At 38.3% G+C, this 15824-nt stretch overlaps 1 protein-coding gene across 2 annotated transcripts in view; it reads left to right on the top strand.

Moving 5' to 3' along the window:
* Positions 1-2176: 2176 nt before the first annotated feature.
* The window catches only part of CFTR (CF transmembrane conductance regulator), a 318734-nt gene continuing 305086 nt past the window's right edge, over positions 2177-15824 (top strand). For both annotated transcript variants that reach the window (XR_009735898.1, XM_061414023.1), the window contains exon 1: positions 2177-2259. Coding sequence is in view for 1 of the 2 variants with exons in the window: in XM_061414023.1 (XP_061270007.1) it covers positions 2207-2259 (53 nt within the window). In the remaining variant the exon portion in view is untranslated. The remainder of the gene's footprint in view (positions 2260-15824) is intronic.

Below are 15824 nucleotides of genomic sequence, written 5' to 3'. Positions count from 1 at the left end.
TATGACGGCATGAAACTAATGTGAGAGGAAAGACTGGTTACACCAGTGTACGTGATAGTATATAAATACATGAGGGATGATTCGATTAGCAGCAGTATTACCCACTGATAGGAGTGATGGTTTGAAATCAGACATGAGTTTAAATGTTAGCTCTACCATTACAGGCATTTACTTCTCTTTTCTGTTTCCTCTACTGAAAATTGGGGGGAATAACACCTATTTACATGGTTGTGGTAAGATTTCCACGAGATGATGTCTAGCAAACAGTAAGAAATCAAGAAAGAGTCACTAAGTTATTTATTCTTTCTAGAGGAATGAGATTGACAAATATTTGGGGTCTCTGAAGCATAATACTTGGTTAGCTTCTATGATCTTATTTGGAATTTAATTCTTAATCTTTTTATTGTCACTTGTTCTTTGAGAACAAAGAGGAACTGACTACCGCTTCATTTCAAAATGTGTGTATTACATTTGATGGGTTACATTAGCAGTTATAAAGCAAACAGTAGAGTGGGAGTTGGGGAAGTGGATGAAGTGAGTTCAATCACATACCTGGGAAAAGTCAATAATGAAGGCAGAGCCTGAATTTGTATGCCATACTGAAGAGAAGAAAACACAGGTGCAGGATATGAAGCAGGGATTATGAATTAGAAATTGCTTTCTCCTGATGTTTATGCAGTTTGCCTATCTCTCTGGTGTTATTTTATCTACTGTTAAAGTTTAGGATAACAAAATTTATATGTTTATTAAACCACTTTAAGATTTAAAACATGGTGACATGGAAATGCAAAGGGGAGCTATAAAGACCGGATGAACCCATTTATTAATTTAAATACGTGTTCCTGTCTGTTATTAAGAAGTGCACGATTTCATTTGTACTGTATCTGGGTGACCACAAATCAGCGATAACCAATTCATAAGTAAATGTCCTTGCTTTAGGTGTAGAGGCATTAACTGTAATCAGACCAAAAATTTCACTTCCATTTGAATTTTTCAGTTTAAACTCGGTGTGCCCTTGGTTTTACACAACAGGATTCAGGAATTAAAGGTTTGGCTCTTTAAAAGCCATCAAACAGGCACACGGTCCACGAAGCAAAAACTCGGGGAAGTTCGTGCGCCCACACCTGGGAAAGCTGAGATGCCCTTCAAGAGTTGAAGATGGCGTTTCCATGAGTCAGGTCAGAGTTAACGCGCTACCTTCGCTTCAAAGACTGGATTCCTTTCAGTGTATTAGTCATGATGTTTTGCTGACCGAGAGTTGGAACTCTGTATGAGGGCGGGTGAGTTTACATTCTGTCCGCTCGTCATCCTCGTAGTTGCTAACACGCACAAAAGACTTCTTAAAAAACGCAAACTGGACTGAAAAAACTTAGGGCAGACAAGGAACAAATCCTGGGCGGGTAGTGGACAAAGCGGTAATTCTCACCTTACAGGAATTGCCTCCACCTGTAGTAAGTACGTCTCCTAAGGGACCACACTTGGCACTCACCTAAGTCTGAGACTAACAAGCTTGGTTCTTCCCTCTGACTCGCAAAGTAAGCGCTAAGGTGAACACAGCTGCCGCTGTTGCGGAACCCTCCGGCTCTCTGAGGCTGCCTTTTGATAACCGGAGGGACAGATTTTCGTTCCCCTTTCAAAATGCACCTTGCAAACGCGACCCGAACGCGGCTAGGATCTCGGGAAAAGGGAGGAGGCAAATGGCTCGGGGGAGTTGGCCTCGGCGTGCCGCGGATCCCGCGGAGCCCGGCGCGCAGAAGGCTCCCCGGGGCACTGACTGCTGCTCCTGCCGGTGGCTCCTTCTGTCCTCGCGCGTCCGAGTCTGGACCTGGAGAGCGGCCGCGACGGTGTCCCCCACCTGCGGGCTGGGCTCGGCCGGATGGTAGGGACGCCGACCTGGAAGGAGCGCGCGCGCGAGGGAGGGAGGCAAGAAGCAAGGAGCGGTCGGGGTGGAGAAAGCCGCTAGAGCGGATTTGAGGCCCGGCCGGGCAGCGCCCAGCTTTTAACCTGGGCAGTGGAGGCGGGGGAAAGGAGCGAAAGGAAAGGGGAGGTGTGTGCGGTAGGGGTGGGTGGGGGGAGTTGGAAGCAAGTGACATCACAGCAGGTCAGAGAAAAAGGGGCGAGCGGCAGGCAGAGAAGAGTAGGGCTTTTGGCACTAGGAGCTCTTGCCCGGCCTGCCCCGGCAGGGACCTCGGTGCCCCCAGAGACCATGCAGAGGTCGCCTCTGGAAAAGGCCAGCGTCGTCTCCAAACTTTTTTTCAGGTGAGAGGGTGTCCAGTTGAGCTTTGGAATCACACGTGCCCAGGAAAGAGGAGGACGCGTGTATGGGTTGGGTTTTGGGGAAAGAGGATTAGTTTTTTTTTTTTTTTAAAAAGGTGCCGTATCATTCATTGTTATAGAGGATTTTGTGGAATAAGATAGAAAACATTAGGAAAAGATAATAAACTGAAGCTCATTGTTTGAATAGAGTCTTAGCTTAACACTGAAGTTTTAACTACTTGCAACTGAAAATCATCCTCTCAAGACCCAAATGTGCTGCTGTGCAATTGTTTTCTTGGATTTTTCTAGGAAATATGTGGATTATAAACTTGTTAGTAACAAATACTTAAATTTGGCCCCTATTTTCCCCCTCTTCATGCCTTGGAAACTTAGAAATCTTGGTTCACCTACAAGTGCCATGCCTGTGTGTGATAGGTGCTCAGTTGACTGAATTTTGAACGTTTTTAGAGGAGAAGTATGAAGTGGGTAGTATGTACTTAAAGTTTTTATTGTTATGATACTGAATATATCTAACAAGTATTTGCCACAATTCCATTATTCTTTATTTTACGAATGAGAGCAAATCCTTTGAAATACCTTAAAAAAAAAAAAAAAAGCCAATTCTACAAGCCATACATTTTAAAAGAGGGGTCAGAATTACCATGGAAATGTGAAACCTTGGGAATAGATAGTGAAGTTAAACCCACTGACATTTAATCAATTGTCCTCTTAGCGTACTTTGCCTGTGATGAGCCATAAAGCACAAGTTCATCTTGTGAACTTCATCTAATGAGAATTTAAAAGTTCAGAGTCTTAGGCAAAGTGTAATTAGATGTAGCATTTCATATTTGAAGTGTTCTTTGGATACTGTATCTACTGTATTCCTGTTATACTTGTATGAATGAATGAATAGGTATATTCATATCTCATGGGTTATTACTTAATTCATAAGTAGCCAATGAATCAGCATACTTAGGTATCAGAAAAGCAAAATACATAATAAGTATGCCCATATGTGTATGTGGGGAAGGAACTTGGCTTTCACATCTTTCTAATATTTTATTCTCTGAATGGGCAGCAAGTGCTGAACTCAGGTGCTAAGGAGAGGGCCTAGACCATTGAAGGAGAGCTCCTCCCTGTGGATGGGAGAGAAGGACTTTACACTTTGGAACTGCCTTTGGGGTTTGTGTTTTCTGCGCCTTTTGTTATGTTATTCCATCTATACAAGTGGGATTATCTCTTCTGTTTTCCTGTTATTTATGAAATCAGAATGTTAATTGGCATAAATTGTAGCTATTTTAGTAGAGCTCTTGGAAGAATTTAAAAGCCATTCTGTCTAAAAAATGCAGTTTAAAAAAATCAGTTTTCAGAAGACTGCATACCTCATGGCTATGTCTAAATTCTAAGGAACTTTAGCTCATTGTTGATTTAAGTTAGATCATTGTTGGTCTATCAAAGTATTTTCTGTTTTTAAAACAGATCACCCTATACAGTTTAGTTTTAAAAATGCTCTCAGGTGAATTTGTTAAAAGGTAAATATTATAAAGGCTACTAAATTTGTTAAGAGAATACTCAGTCCTGTTCTTCAAACTACTTTATAAGTTGCTCTAAGAATAGGTATATTTGAAAAAGTTTAGGTCCTACTATTTATAGGAACTGACAATCACCTAAAGCACCAGTGATTATAAACTTCCTTCTGGGTGGTTATTCTGGAAGGGTAAGAAACTTGTTTTCTGCATTGGATTATACAATACTGGAAGGCTTTGGATTAAATTTTTTTTTTCCATTCAGATCCCCAACCTGCTAGTTAGTAGTTCTGTGACCGGAGGCCAAGTCCCTTAACATCTCTATTTTGTGTTACTTAACCTTGAAAACTTGGAGACGGATAGGACTGATGTTAAGTGTGTGAAAGTCCCTTAGTCCTGTCTGACTCTTTGCGACCCAATGAACTGTCGCCTGCCAGGCTCCTCTGTCCATAGAATTCTCCGGACAAGAATACTGGAGTGGGTAGCTGTTCCCTTCTCCAGGGGATCTTCCCAACCCAGGGATTGAACCCAGGTCTCCTGCATTGCAGGTGGATTCTTAACAATCTGAGTCACCAGGGAAGCTTAGTTTATTGAGAAAATGCATGTAAAGTAGTTAGCCTAGTAAATGTTTACTGCTACTATTACTCTTATTAATTATGATATTTTTACATTCTTTACTGTGAACCTTGTTTATATAAATATTCAATTCATCTTTGTTGAAATAAGTTTATGACAATCCACCTGCATATGCAATGAATGGCCTAGATGAGAATTTAGGTAAAAATCTCATCTAACATGGCCTTACCAAGTACACAGGGAAAAAAGTCATATGCTTGTGTAATATGTTGTTATATGTCTTAGAATTTAACTTTTTGAGTATGATCCAGTCAGTTTCAGAGTCATAAAAGAGTACAGCTGTTATGGGCTGTGTTATAGATTATATCAAGTATCTCTTTTATTGTCTGGATTTTGTTACTGAAAAGACTAATAAAGTTTAGGAAAAATTTAAATACTTTTCTTAATTTTGCTTGAGTTTTACATCAAGTATGAAATTTGAAAGACACCCGAAGTGGCATAATGCATAAAATAATAATAATGTTATAGTGTCAGTATTATAAATATAATCCAAAAGATAATTCCACTGCAAAAATTCAAATTATTTGTATCTCAGAGACCAAGTTACATTAACATAAAGCTTTTATGAAATACAAAGGTTTTTTAAACTAGAGGTGATAATATTTGCATAGAATTTATAATTTATATACTAGTGCAATTGATTTACAAATGTTTTCCAAGAGAGATTATGTTTTTCATTTTTGAGCAATTTGTCAAGTTTACACTTTCTAGCAGTATGTTATTCTGTCCCTTCTCCTATGCCCTGATTTTCCCATATTTTCTTTAGATGTTATTGTGTATCAAGCCATGTGTCAGATGACACAATTTGAATTTTGATCGTGGTTTTTATACCAGAAGTCTAGATCTATACTTGAGGAATATACCTGCAGAATCCATGTATACAATGCCACAAATTTCTTACAAGACTGGATTTAGGGACCCCAATAAATTCCACAGATGAATCTCAAATAAGACCAAAAAGTAAACAATGTTAGACTCAAAAAAGTATAAAGATGTTTAATCGTAATTTGTTAAGAGTCAAGGGCTACTTAAGTTTAGGTATTATTCAAAAAGTGTATTGCAAACTTTAAAGACATTTCTTAATGAAGAGAAACATAAGTGCTTTGAGCAACAGAAGATGATTATAATAAATATTTAATCAAAGACCCATAAAGATAACAGTTTTGAAGAGGACCACACCTATTTGCTTATATGAGTTACAGTATATGTTGAAAAAAATCCATCACAACGACTTTATATTTACTTTCTGCAAGGCAAGAGGAAATCTGAAATTATGGCAGAGTCATCAGTATTTTTGCAGTTCATCAGGGGAATTTATAGAAATTTTGCCAAAGGAGACTAGTTGTCCACTCAAACAAGGGCCTGTTCTGTCCTGATCAATACACATATAGTATCTCAGGTTTGCCTCTCAAACAAGGCTTTGACTATCCAAATGTAAAGAAACAGCTGCATGAAACAGAAGGCCAATATGAGATGCACAATTCATATTGAGATGGACAGCTGCTAAGGGACACTTAATACCACAAGTTCATTTAGTCAATCAGTGGGCAAACACCATCCAGTGAAGACAGCCCAGGGTTCCTATACATTCTCTTGACTTTGTCTCTTGTAGGAATACCACTTTGGGGACAGGGACCCCTCCCTCTTGAACAGTGTTGCCTGAACACTGACAAATGCTGACTCCTTACACCAGTCCCTTAAAATTCCTTTCTATCCATCTGTGTTTTGCTAATCATGTTCTTATGATACAGATTTTTAACTTGGGATATGTGTCAATTTTGATTGATTCAACTCTCAAGAGTTCTTGAAGTACCTCTTTTGCATGATATTACTAAAATTATGTTTTATTATATAAAATGTATGTGTATATATGTGTATATATATATAATTTTCTTTTAGTTCGTTTTGCAAGTTTAAAAAATTCATCCTTGGTTATGAAGTGTATTCCAATAGTTTTTATATGTTAGTTCAAATTATTACTTAATTAACTCTCTGGGAAAACTCATAACACATAACATACAGTGTAATGTAATTTTCTATTCCTTGTTAAAGTGAGAAGTGGAATCAGTTTTCTTAACTGCTTCATCAATATTTTATGTTTGGTGTGACGGTCAAAATATCCTCTAGAGACAACTGATACACTGGGGAAATCATGGTTTTTCCCTTTTGTTTCATAGGAAGAAGTAGAACTTAGTGTGATAATATTCAATGCATAAATGTTAAAACTTGTTTAAAAGGCCCTTAAATGATCCTGACTATAAAATGTGTTGTTATTGTCAGTGTCACTTCACAGGAACCTGTAATTTCAGTGATAGAACTACAATATAAATATAGGATTGCAAAACCATCAGGGAAGGGTGTTAACCATTTAGCATGGAGCTGTGTGTTGTTTGGCAAAACTTTGAAAACACCTCTGACTCAGTAGCAATTTTGGCAATTTTGATTCCACTGATTCCAGACACATCTTTGTAGGGCTCTTCCCTGGAGCAAAATCCCTGCGATGCAATGAGACCAAGAAGGGAAAACAGATTATGATAGATGTCTGGTTGTTTGGGGACCCAGACTGAAGGCTTATTTTATATATATGTTAAGTGGGTTATCACGAAACAAAACATTACTATTTCAGGTGCTTCTCTTCAGCTCCTAAGATTTTACCTTGTGGCTGTTTGAAAGTAAAATTAGCCTTACAAAGCGGCTTTGCTATTGAGCCTGAGAGTTTAGGCTTCTTGTAGCAAGAAAACTGTAGAAATTCAATTAACTTGTTTGATGTAAAGAATGAATATATTCTTACAGGGTCCTGAACTATCTGTTTTCACTGCTGTATCCAAGTTACAAGATTTGTCTAGTTTGCTATTCTTTGTGCAGCTCTGTTAGCTTATTACTATCTTTTAACATCAATGACTGTTTCATATTGTAAAGTCCTGGATGTCAGGGCCTTCTATGACTTGTTTAGTAGAGTATTCAGAACATTTCAAGACTCCTGCATGTAGTGGTTCAGTAAATATTTGTGATGCTGATAATTCCATGGTGATCTGTGGAGACTTACAGATATTGTAGATTGCTTACATTCAACAGTTCCTGTAATGGAACATTATTCTGAAAAAGAGATGTCAAAGCAAAGCCAGCAGAACCCTGGACAGATTTTTTAAAATACTTATACTAGCTAATCTATGAAATATTTATTATCTCCCTTTGTAACTAAGCTTTTGCCTTGTGTGAAGACCTGCTTGCTAATACCTTGCTAATGGGATCAAGAAATAGATTTGAACATTTTTGCTAAGTCCTTGTGGTTAGGATTATTAGCCCTCAAACTGGACAACTGGGTTCCGTTATAATCAGAGAATTCTCCCTTAGGTTGCTTCAGAGGACTGAGTCAGAGCAATACTTTCTCTGTAGGTTATGATTCAGGTCAGCTTGGAGGGCGCCTTATTTCATGAATTCACCACCTTTTGTATTCTATGTGAGGCAGTATGAATGTTGAGATGGACAAGGAAGAAATTGGTGCTGTCTTGATGGAATGAGTTCTCTCAAAGCCAGATTTTCAATGGCTTATAGCAGCTGTCCCCTGGACGTTCAATCCAGTCTTAGACTGGTTAAGGAAGCCTTGCTGCAGGAGTGACTAAGTTGACACCTGAAGGAGATCATCCAGATAAAAAGGGTTGGGATGGGTCAGGAAAAATGTGAAAACTGAAGCAGCAGACTATGTGTAAGACTGACAGCAAGATTGAGCATGCACCTTCAAAGGAGTCAAAGAAGTTCCCTATAACAGGAGTCTAAGATGTATGATAGAGGTTTGTGGGGGTTGGGTCTGAAACTGTGGCAAGGGCCAGATCCAAGGGGCTTGGTGAGCTTTGTCTGGGCATTATCATATTGGAAATGAAAAGCTGTGGATTTTAAGCAGGGAAGTGACATGTCCAGTTCAAATCTGTTGCAAGTTTGCAAAAGAAATCAATTGGGATAGAGGAAAAAGAGATGGATTTGAAAGACATTAGGAGATAAAATCAACAGGTTTGGCAATTGGTTAGATGTGGAAAGTGAAAGAGAAGAATCAAGGATACTGCCTAGATTTGCCGACTTGGGTAGCAGTGGGTGATGGTGCTGCTTACTGAGTGAGGAGATACAGTTGGAGGAGGTGACTCAGAGTGGAGGTGAAGGTCTATGCAGACTCTCAGCTTTCTCTTGAAGATAAAAATGGAAATGATGCATTTGGCTCAAGGCCAAGTAATGTGATTGTGTGAAAACATTGAAGTGATTTAGAGCTTTAGGTAAGAGATATTTGGATTTCTGAGATGATAGTAAGCACTGTAAATACTTCCTTCACATTGTTCGGTGAAGCCCAGGGTGGTACCTAGGGAAGAATTGAAAGTGCCCACTTTTTAGGCTTCATTGTGATATGGAGTCACCTGAGAGAGTGTCAGAAACAAGAAACTGTATACTAGGGACAGCACCGGTTAAATTCTACCTAGAATTCTCCCACTACCTTACCTTACAAATCCACCCACTCATATATGAAGTGCCCTTGCCTCACCCTAACCGCATACCTTTAAATAGTAGTTTTTACACAGCTGATTTCTGTGATCATAGACATTTAAGGAGGTATAAAAATCTGGGGCTTCAGGTATTGTCTGAAGTGATTGAGTAAATAAGAGCACGCCTACTATCATGAACTCGTTTTTTTTGGTGTGTTAAAGAAAAACAGTTTTCTGGAATATAATCTGAAAAAAATATATAACTAAAGAAGGTAATACACTGATCATTACCCCAAAAAAGTATTTCAAAATTAAAGAAATATATAATGTAGAATGTGAAAGCCCATGGGTAACACTGTGGCTCTGATATATATTTTAAAGTCTAGTTTGAGGCATAATAACACTATTAAATTTTATTAACCTAAAAAAAAGATTCTCATACAATTATGTACCATTGTTTTATGTTAAAACTTTGAGCTGTTAAAGCACATAGCTTGCTTTCTTAGTGTTGTCTACAGAGGTACAGCAGCCTTCTACCTAACTTCACACCCAGCCCCAACACCTAGTGAAATTTTTAACTGAAGTTGATAACTTCAAAAGGGATCTAAGAGTTTTTCATCTATTACGAGTCAGACCATTCTGTGAAAATTAGGCTTAATAAGTAGCAAAATCCTAGAGGTCCTGACAGCTGGGTTTCCAGAAGATTCAAGGCCAGACACTGAAGCCCAGTATTGGTTATGGGAGAAACAAGAAAATGAAGCCCTGCTGACCGAAATTAGCAATCCTTGTCTAGAGGCAGCATACTGGAGAAACTTTATAGTAAGTGTTCTTTGCATATTTTATTTAAGCATCTCTATGAATTCTGGAAAATAGAGAAACAAAAACAAAGCTGTACTTTTCTCCAGCCAAAATCTATTGTTATACTTTCAATCAGGAATTGGCAAACTTTTTTTGTAAAGGGCCAGATAGCGTATAAATATTTTCAATGTTGACCATGAGCTACATGGTCTCTGCCATTGTAGGAAAGCAGCCATAGACAGGATGCAAACAAATGGTCATGGCTGTGTTCCAATAGAACTTTATGGACCCTGAAATTTGAGTTTCATATAATTTTCACACATCATAAAATATTTTTCTTTAAAAAAATTCTTTTACAATAAGCTTCAAAATTTATAGCTTTAAAATTATTTAGTTTAAATAAAGGTCTAGAAAAAATTTCAAGGTTCATTTGTAATTAACATTAGTGTATTCAGTAATTGAGTAATTTAAAAAGTGAAAAATTTAGACATGCAAAATGGACTTCTCAGAAGAAAGAAATAATAGTTTAGCTATTATTAGATAATTTCTCAGTTTTGTCATGTAGGAACCTAGTGACCATTTCATCTTTACTTCTCTTTTGCTTATATTTTTTTGATGTATCCTTTAATGTATAGGCTCTACCTTATCCATCTTTTTGTACCCAGCACCTGTCTGACTCCCTGTTGAATAGTAGGTTCTTTAACATATATTTGTTGAATGGGTAAAACTTGACTAATTCAGTTTATTGTGCTTCTAAAATTTAATTTTTGATGGAAATGTAAAAATTGACTTATGAAATTTTTAAAAAACTTCCCATTTGGATTTTCTGAAGATAAAATGTCTAAATTTTTTATTTAGAAATTTAGAAAATTACTAAATAAGGATCATCTCACATAATAAACTTTTCTCAAGTCAACAACATAATTCCTTGACACCAAAACTTGTTTGATGTATTTACAAAATACTTCCTATGAAATGTAAATATAAGATCATCACATTTAGAAATGTGTATTGGATTTAGTCTTTGAAGACAGTCTTTGGATCCCTTGAGGTGTTAACTTGTAACTTGGCAGCCTTTTTGAGCTCTCATACAGGTTTTGCTGATTTAGTAGTTTCTGTTACTGCCAAGGGTAACGACATGCCTCTTGTCTTTCCTGAGTCACAGTCTGCCACTCCAGCCACCCTTAATGCTGAGCACAGTCCGATTCAGATTCTGGGATTAGTAGACATGTATGTTATTGTTAAAAAGCAAGGAGCCACCAAATCTGCTATTAATGAAACTTTGATCAAAGTTTAGTTATTCAGTTGAGAAAGAAGTCTAACTAGAAACAGGATTAAGAAATTCTTTAGGTAAATACTTAGGCTCTTAAAATTAGAACCCTTTCATAAATATCAGTACTTTCCATAGCTTTAGATAAGTGTGTCTCAAAGTGCCAGTCACCTGTTCAAAAATATATTAAGATCTATCTATAAATAATACATTTTACATTAAATATGCAGATTCCTAGGTACCACTCCGTACCAACTAAATCCAGAATCTTCAGGAGAGGTCAACTATAGTTCCCCGCCCCCCATTTCAGGTGATTCTTTTTGTGTACTAAAAACAGTGTTGTACCAATCTTTGCTACATGGCAAAGTGACTCAGTTATATACATATATACATTCTTTAGTTTTGTATTATTTTCCAGTACTGTTTATCACAGGATTTGAGTGTAGTTCCCTGTGTTACACATTTAGGATCTTGCTGTTCATCCATTCTAAATGTTATAGTTTGCATCACCCAACTCCAAACTCCCAGTTAGTCCCTCTCCTTCCCTTCTCCCTCTTGGCAACCACAGGTCTGCTCTCTGTGTCTGTGAGTCTGTTTCTGTTTTGTAGATGGGTTCGTTTGTGTCATATTTTAGATTCCACATATTCTGGTGATGTCCATGTATAGAGTCTTCTCTTGTGTTGTTGGAAGACAGTTTTGTTATGACCAGTGCATTTTCTTGGCAAAACTCTATTAGTCTTTGCCCTGCTTCATTCCGTGTTCCAAGGCCAAATTTGCCTGTTAACTCCAGGTGTTTCTTGACTTCCTACTTTTGCATTCCAGTCCCCTACACACATGGACATCACCAGATGGTCAACACCGAAATCAAATTGATTATATTCTTTGCAGCCAAAGATGGAGAAGCTGTATACAGTCAGCAAAGACCAGGAGCTGACTGTGGCTCAGACCATGAACTCCTTATTGCCAAATTCAGACTTAAATTGAAGAAAGTAGGGAAAACCACTAGACCATTCAGATATGACCTAAATCAAATCCCTTATGATTATACAGTGGAAATGAGAAATAGAGTTAAGGGCCTAGATCTGATAGATAGAGTGCCTGATGAACTATGGAGTGAGGTTCGTGACATTGTACAGGAGACAGGGATCAAGATCATTCCCATGGAAAAGAAATGCAAAAAAGCAAAATGGCTGTCTGGGGAGGCCTTACAAATAGCTGTGAAAAGAAGAGAAGCGAAAAGCAAAGGAGAAAAGGAAAGATATAAGCATCTGAATGCAGAGTTCCAAAGAATAGCAAGAAGAGATAAGAAAGCCTTCTTCAGCGATCAGTGCAAAGAAATAGAGGAAAACAACAGAATGGGAAAGACTAGGGATCTCTTCAAGAAAATCAGAGATACCAAAGGAACATTTCATGCAAAGATGGGCTCGATAAAGGACAGAAACGGTATGGACCTAACAGAAGCAGAAGATGTTAAGAAGAGGTGGCAAGAATACACAGAAGAACTGTACAAAAAAGATCTTCATGACCCAGGTAATCACAATGGTGTGATCACTGACCTAGAGCCAGACATCCTGGAATGTGAAGTCAAGTGGGCCTTAGGAAGCATCACTACAAACAAAGCTAGTGGAGGTGATGGAATTCCAGTTGAGCTATTTCAAATCCTAAAAAATGATGCTATGAAAGTGTTGCACTCAATATGCCAGCACATTTGGAAAACTCAGCAGTGGCCACAGGACTGGAAAAGATCAGTTTTCATTCCAATCCCAAAGAAAGGCAATGCCAAAGAATGCTCAAATCACCACACAATTGCACTCATCTCACACGCTAGTAAAGTAATGCTCAAAATTTAAGACCAGGCTTCAGCAATATGTGAACCGTGAACTTCCTGATGTTCAAGCTAGTTTTAGAAAAGGCAGAGGAACCAGAGATCAAATTGCCAACATCCGCTGGATCATGGAAAAAGCAAGAGAGTTCCAGAAAAGCATCTATTTCTGCTTTATTGACTATGCCAAAGCCTTTGACTGTGTGGATCACAATAAACTGTGGAAAATTCTTCAAGAGATGGGAATACCAGACCACCTGACCCTGCCTCTTGTGAAATCTGTATGCAGGTCAGGAAGCAACAGTTAGAACTGGACATGGAAATAGGAAAAGGAGTACATCAAGGCTGTATATTGTCACCCTGCTTATTTAACATATGCAGAGTACATCATGAGAAACGCTGGACTGGAAGAAGCACCAGCTGGAATCAAGATTGCCGGGAGAAATATCAGTAACCTCAGATATGCAGATGACACCACACTTACGGCAGAAAGTGAAGGGGAACTAAAAAGCCTCTTGATGAAAGTGAAAGTGGAGAGTGAAAAAGTTGGCTTAAAGCTCAACATTCAGAAAACGAAGATCGTGGCATCTGGTCCCATCACTTCATGGGAAATAGATGGGGAAACAGTGTCAGACTTTATTTTTCTGGGCTCTAAAATCACTACAGATGGTGACTGCAGCCATGAAATTAAAAGACACTTACTCCTTGGAAGGAAAGTTATGACCAACCTAGATAGCATGTTCAAAAGCAGAGACATTACTTTGCCAACAAAGGTCCGTCTAGTTAAGGATATGGTTTTTCCTGTGGTCATGTATGGATGTGAGAGTTGGACTGTGAAGAAGGCTGAGCGCCGAAGAATTGATGCTTTTGAACTGTGGTGTTGGAGAAGACTCTTGAGAGTCCCTTGGACTGCAAGGAGATCCAACCAGTCCATTCTGAAGGAGATCAGCCCTGGGATTTCTTTGGAAGGAATGATGCTAAAGCTGAAACTCCAGTACTTTGGCCACCTCATGCAAAGAGTTGACTCACTGGAAAAGACCCTGATGCTGGGAGGGATTGGGCGCAAGAGGAGAAGAGGACGACAGGGGATGAGATGGCTGGATGGCATCACTGACTCCAAGGACGTGAGTCTCAGTGAACTCTAGGAGTTGGTGATGGACAGGGAGGCCTGGCGTGCTGGGATTCATGGGGTCACAAAGAGTGGGATATGACTGAGCGACTGATCTGATCTGATCTGATAAGTGATATGATATGGTGTTTGTCTTTTTCTTTCTGACTTACCTTACTTAGTATGATAATCTTTAGTTGCATCCTAACATTCTTCTTTTGTAACCTTAGGGTCCAAGGAGGAGAATTTTGAAAGACTACATTTTTTGTAAGTTAACAAGAGGTATCATTCAACTTGGCGCAGAATTCAGTCTTCTCTTAAATAGTTGTTAAAATCTTTGAATTTTGCCACAGGCTTACTAAGTACTTTCTTTGTGCCAGAGATTATATGTATTATCTCAATGAAATCTTCAAATAGTGTTAAAAATATGTAGTTTACAAAGATGAAAGTGTTTTGTAAAAGGTCACCTAGCTAGTTACTGTGAAGTCAAGCCATGAGCTTAGATCTCTAGAACTCTGCTTTTAACTAGTGTATTTGTTGTTATTGTTGTTTAGTCACTAAGTCAATTCTGACTCTTTTGTGACCAGTATTTTATACTATCCAAAAATCTTGAATGAAATTGTTATTTCACTTAGTTTGTTTTCTTAATTTTCTTTTCTCTGAAATTTATTTTTTATACATAGATAATAAATAATGTTATTTAAATAAGGCATTAGATTCAGTTCTTGGAAGCATGCCTTCTCACTGTGTTTTGCAGAGGTCTATGTGACAAACTACTTGAGGAGGATAGCGTTGAAGAGAGGAGGGAAGGGTATTGTTGCAGGTTAATGAGGTTTTTAAAATCCTAAATGTCCAGTTGAAGAGTGAAAGATGTGGTAAGCCAAAAGCATGTCAGTAGCCAACCATTGTTCCACGGAAACAGCTTAGTTTTATAAAACTGACCCAGACTGTACTTTTTATCTTGATTTGTTCCATGCAAGTACTAATCATTTACTAATCATCTCACTTCATCTTTTTCATGTTCCAAATCTAGCTTCTTGTCTTCTTCCATTGTGTCAAACCTAGGCTTCTGTTGAGTTTTTGTATCTACTCTTCTTACCTTACCAACTTAACCCCCTCTGCTGAGTTGCAGGTTCAACACCCACTCTCTTTGGTGTCCTGCTCTCATCACCAGTCCCTGGTTGTCCATCTTTCCTGTCATCTGTTTCTTTATGTTTACTCTTGCTCTATTTCCTGGGGCTGAAGGAAAAGTCAGAGTCACCTGTCAGGTGGTTCTTCAACTTGATATTTGACACTTCGTATATATAAACCTTGGAGTTTTCTAGTGCAGTGGGAAATTTCTTTTATAGTTTTTTTGTCTAAATACATTTAATCAGTGAATCCAGACTTCAAATGTACTCTTCCATGGAGCTGCAATGTATGCAAATAAAAGTGACAATAAAAGACAGTAAACCCTCCATAAATACAAAGATATAGTTAACCTCCTGTGCCCAAATAAGGGCTGAAATGATTATGTAACATTTGCATGCTCTTTTCTTAGTCATGTACGCTTAATGCTTTTCACATTATACTTCTGAAACTGAGATGCCTCTTGTAACTGATGTCAAAAGAAACCTGTCAGCCATCAGGCCTAGAAATAACTTGTAGTTATTAACTTAGCAATTCATGGAGGATAGGGCTGGCTCATTGGAAAAGACCCTAAGGCTGGGAAAGAATGAAGGCAAAAGGAGAAGGGGCGGCAGAAGATGAGATGATTAGATAGTATCACTGACTTCAGTGGACATGAATTTGAGCAAACTCCAAGAGATGGTGAAGGACAGTGGAGCCTGGTATGCTGTAGTCCATGGGGTCGCAAAGAGTCAGACACGACTTAATGACTGAACAACAGTATCTGTAACCTCAGCTGATTGTTTGCATTGCTTGTACCCCACAAGGTTGA

Source organism: Bos javanicus, chromosome 4, assembly GCF_032452875.1.
Source record: "Bos javanicus breed banteng chromosome 4, ARS-OSU_banteng_1.0, whole genome shotgun sequence".
Lineage (NCBI taxonomy): Eukaryota > Metazoa > Chordata > Mammalia > Artiodactyla > Bovidae > Bos > Bos javanicus.
The sequence above is the reverse complement of the archived record's forward strand: the minus strand, read 5'-3'. Positions and strand labels throughout refer to the sequence as shown.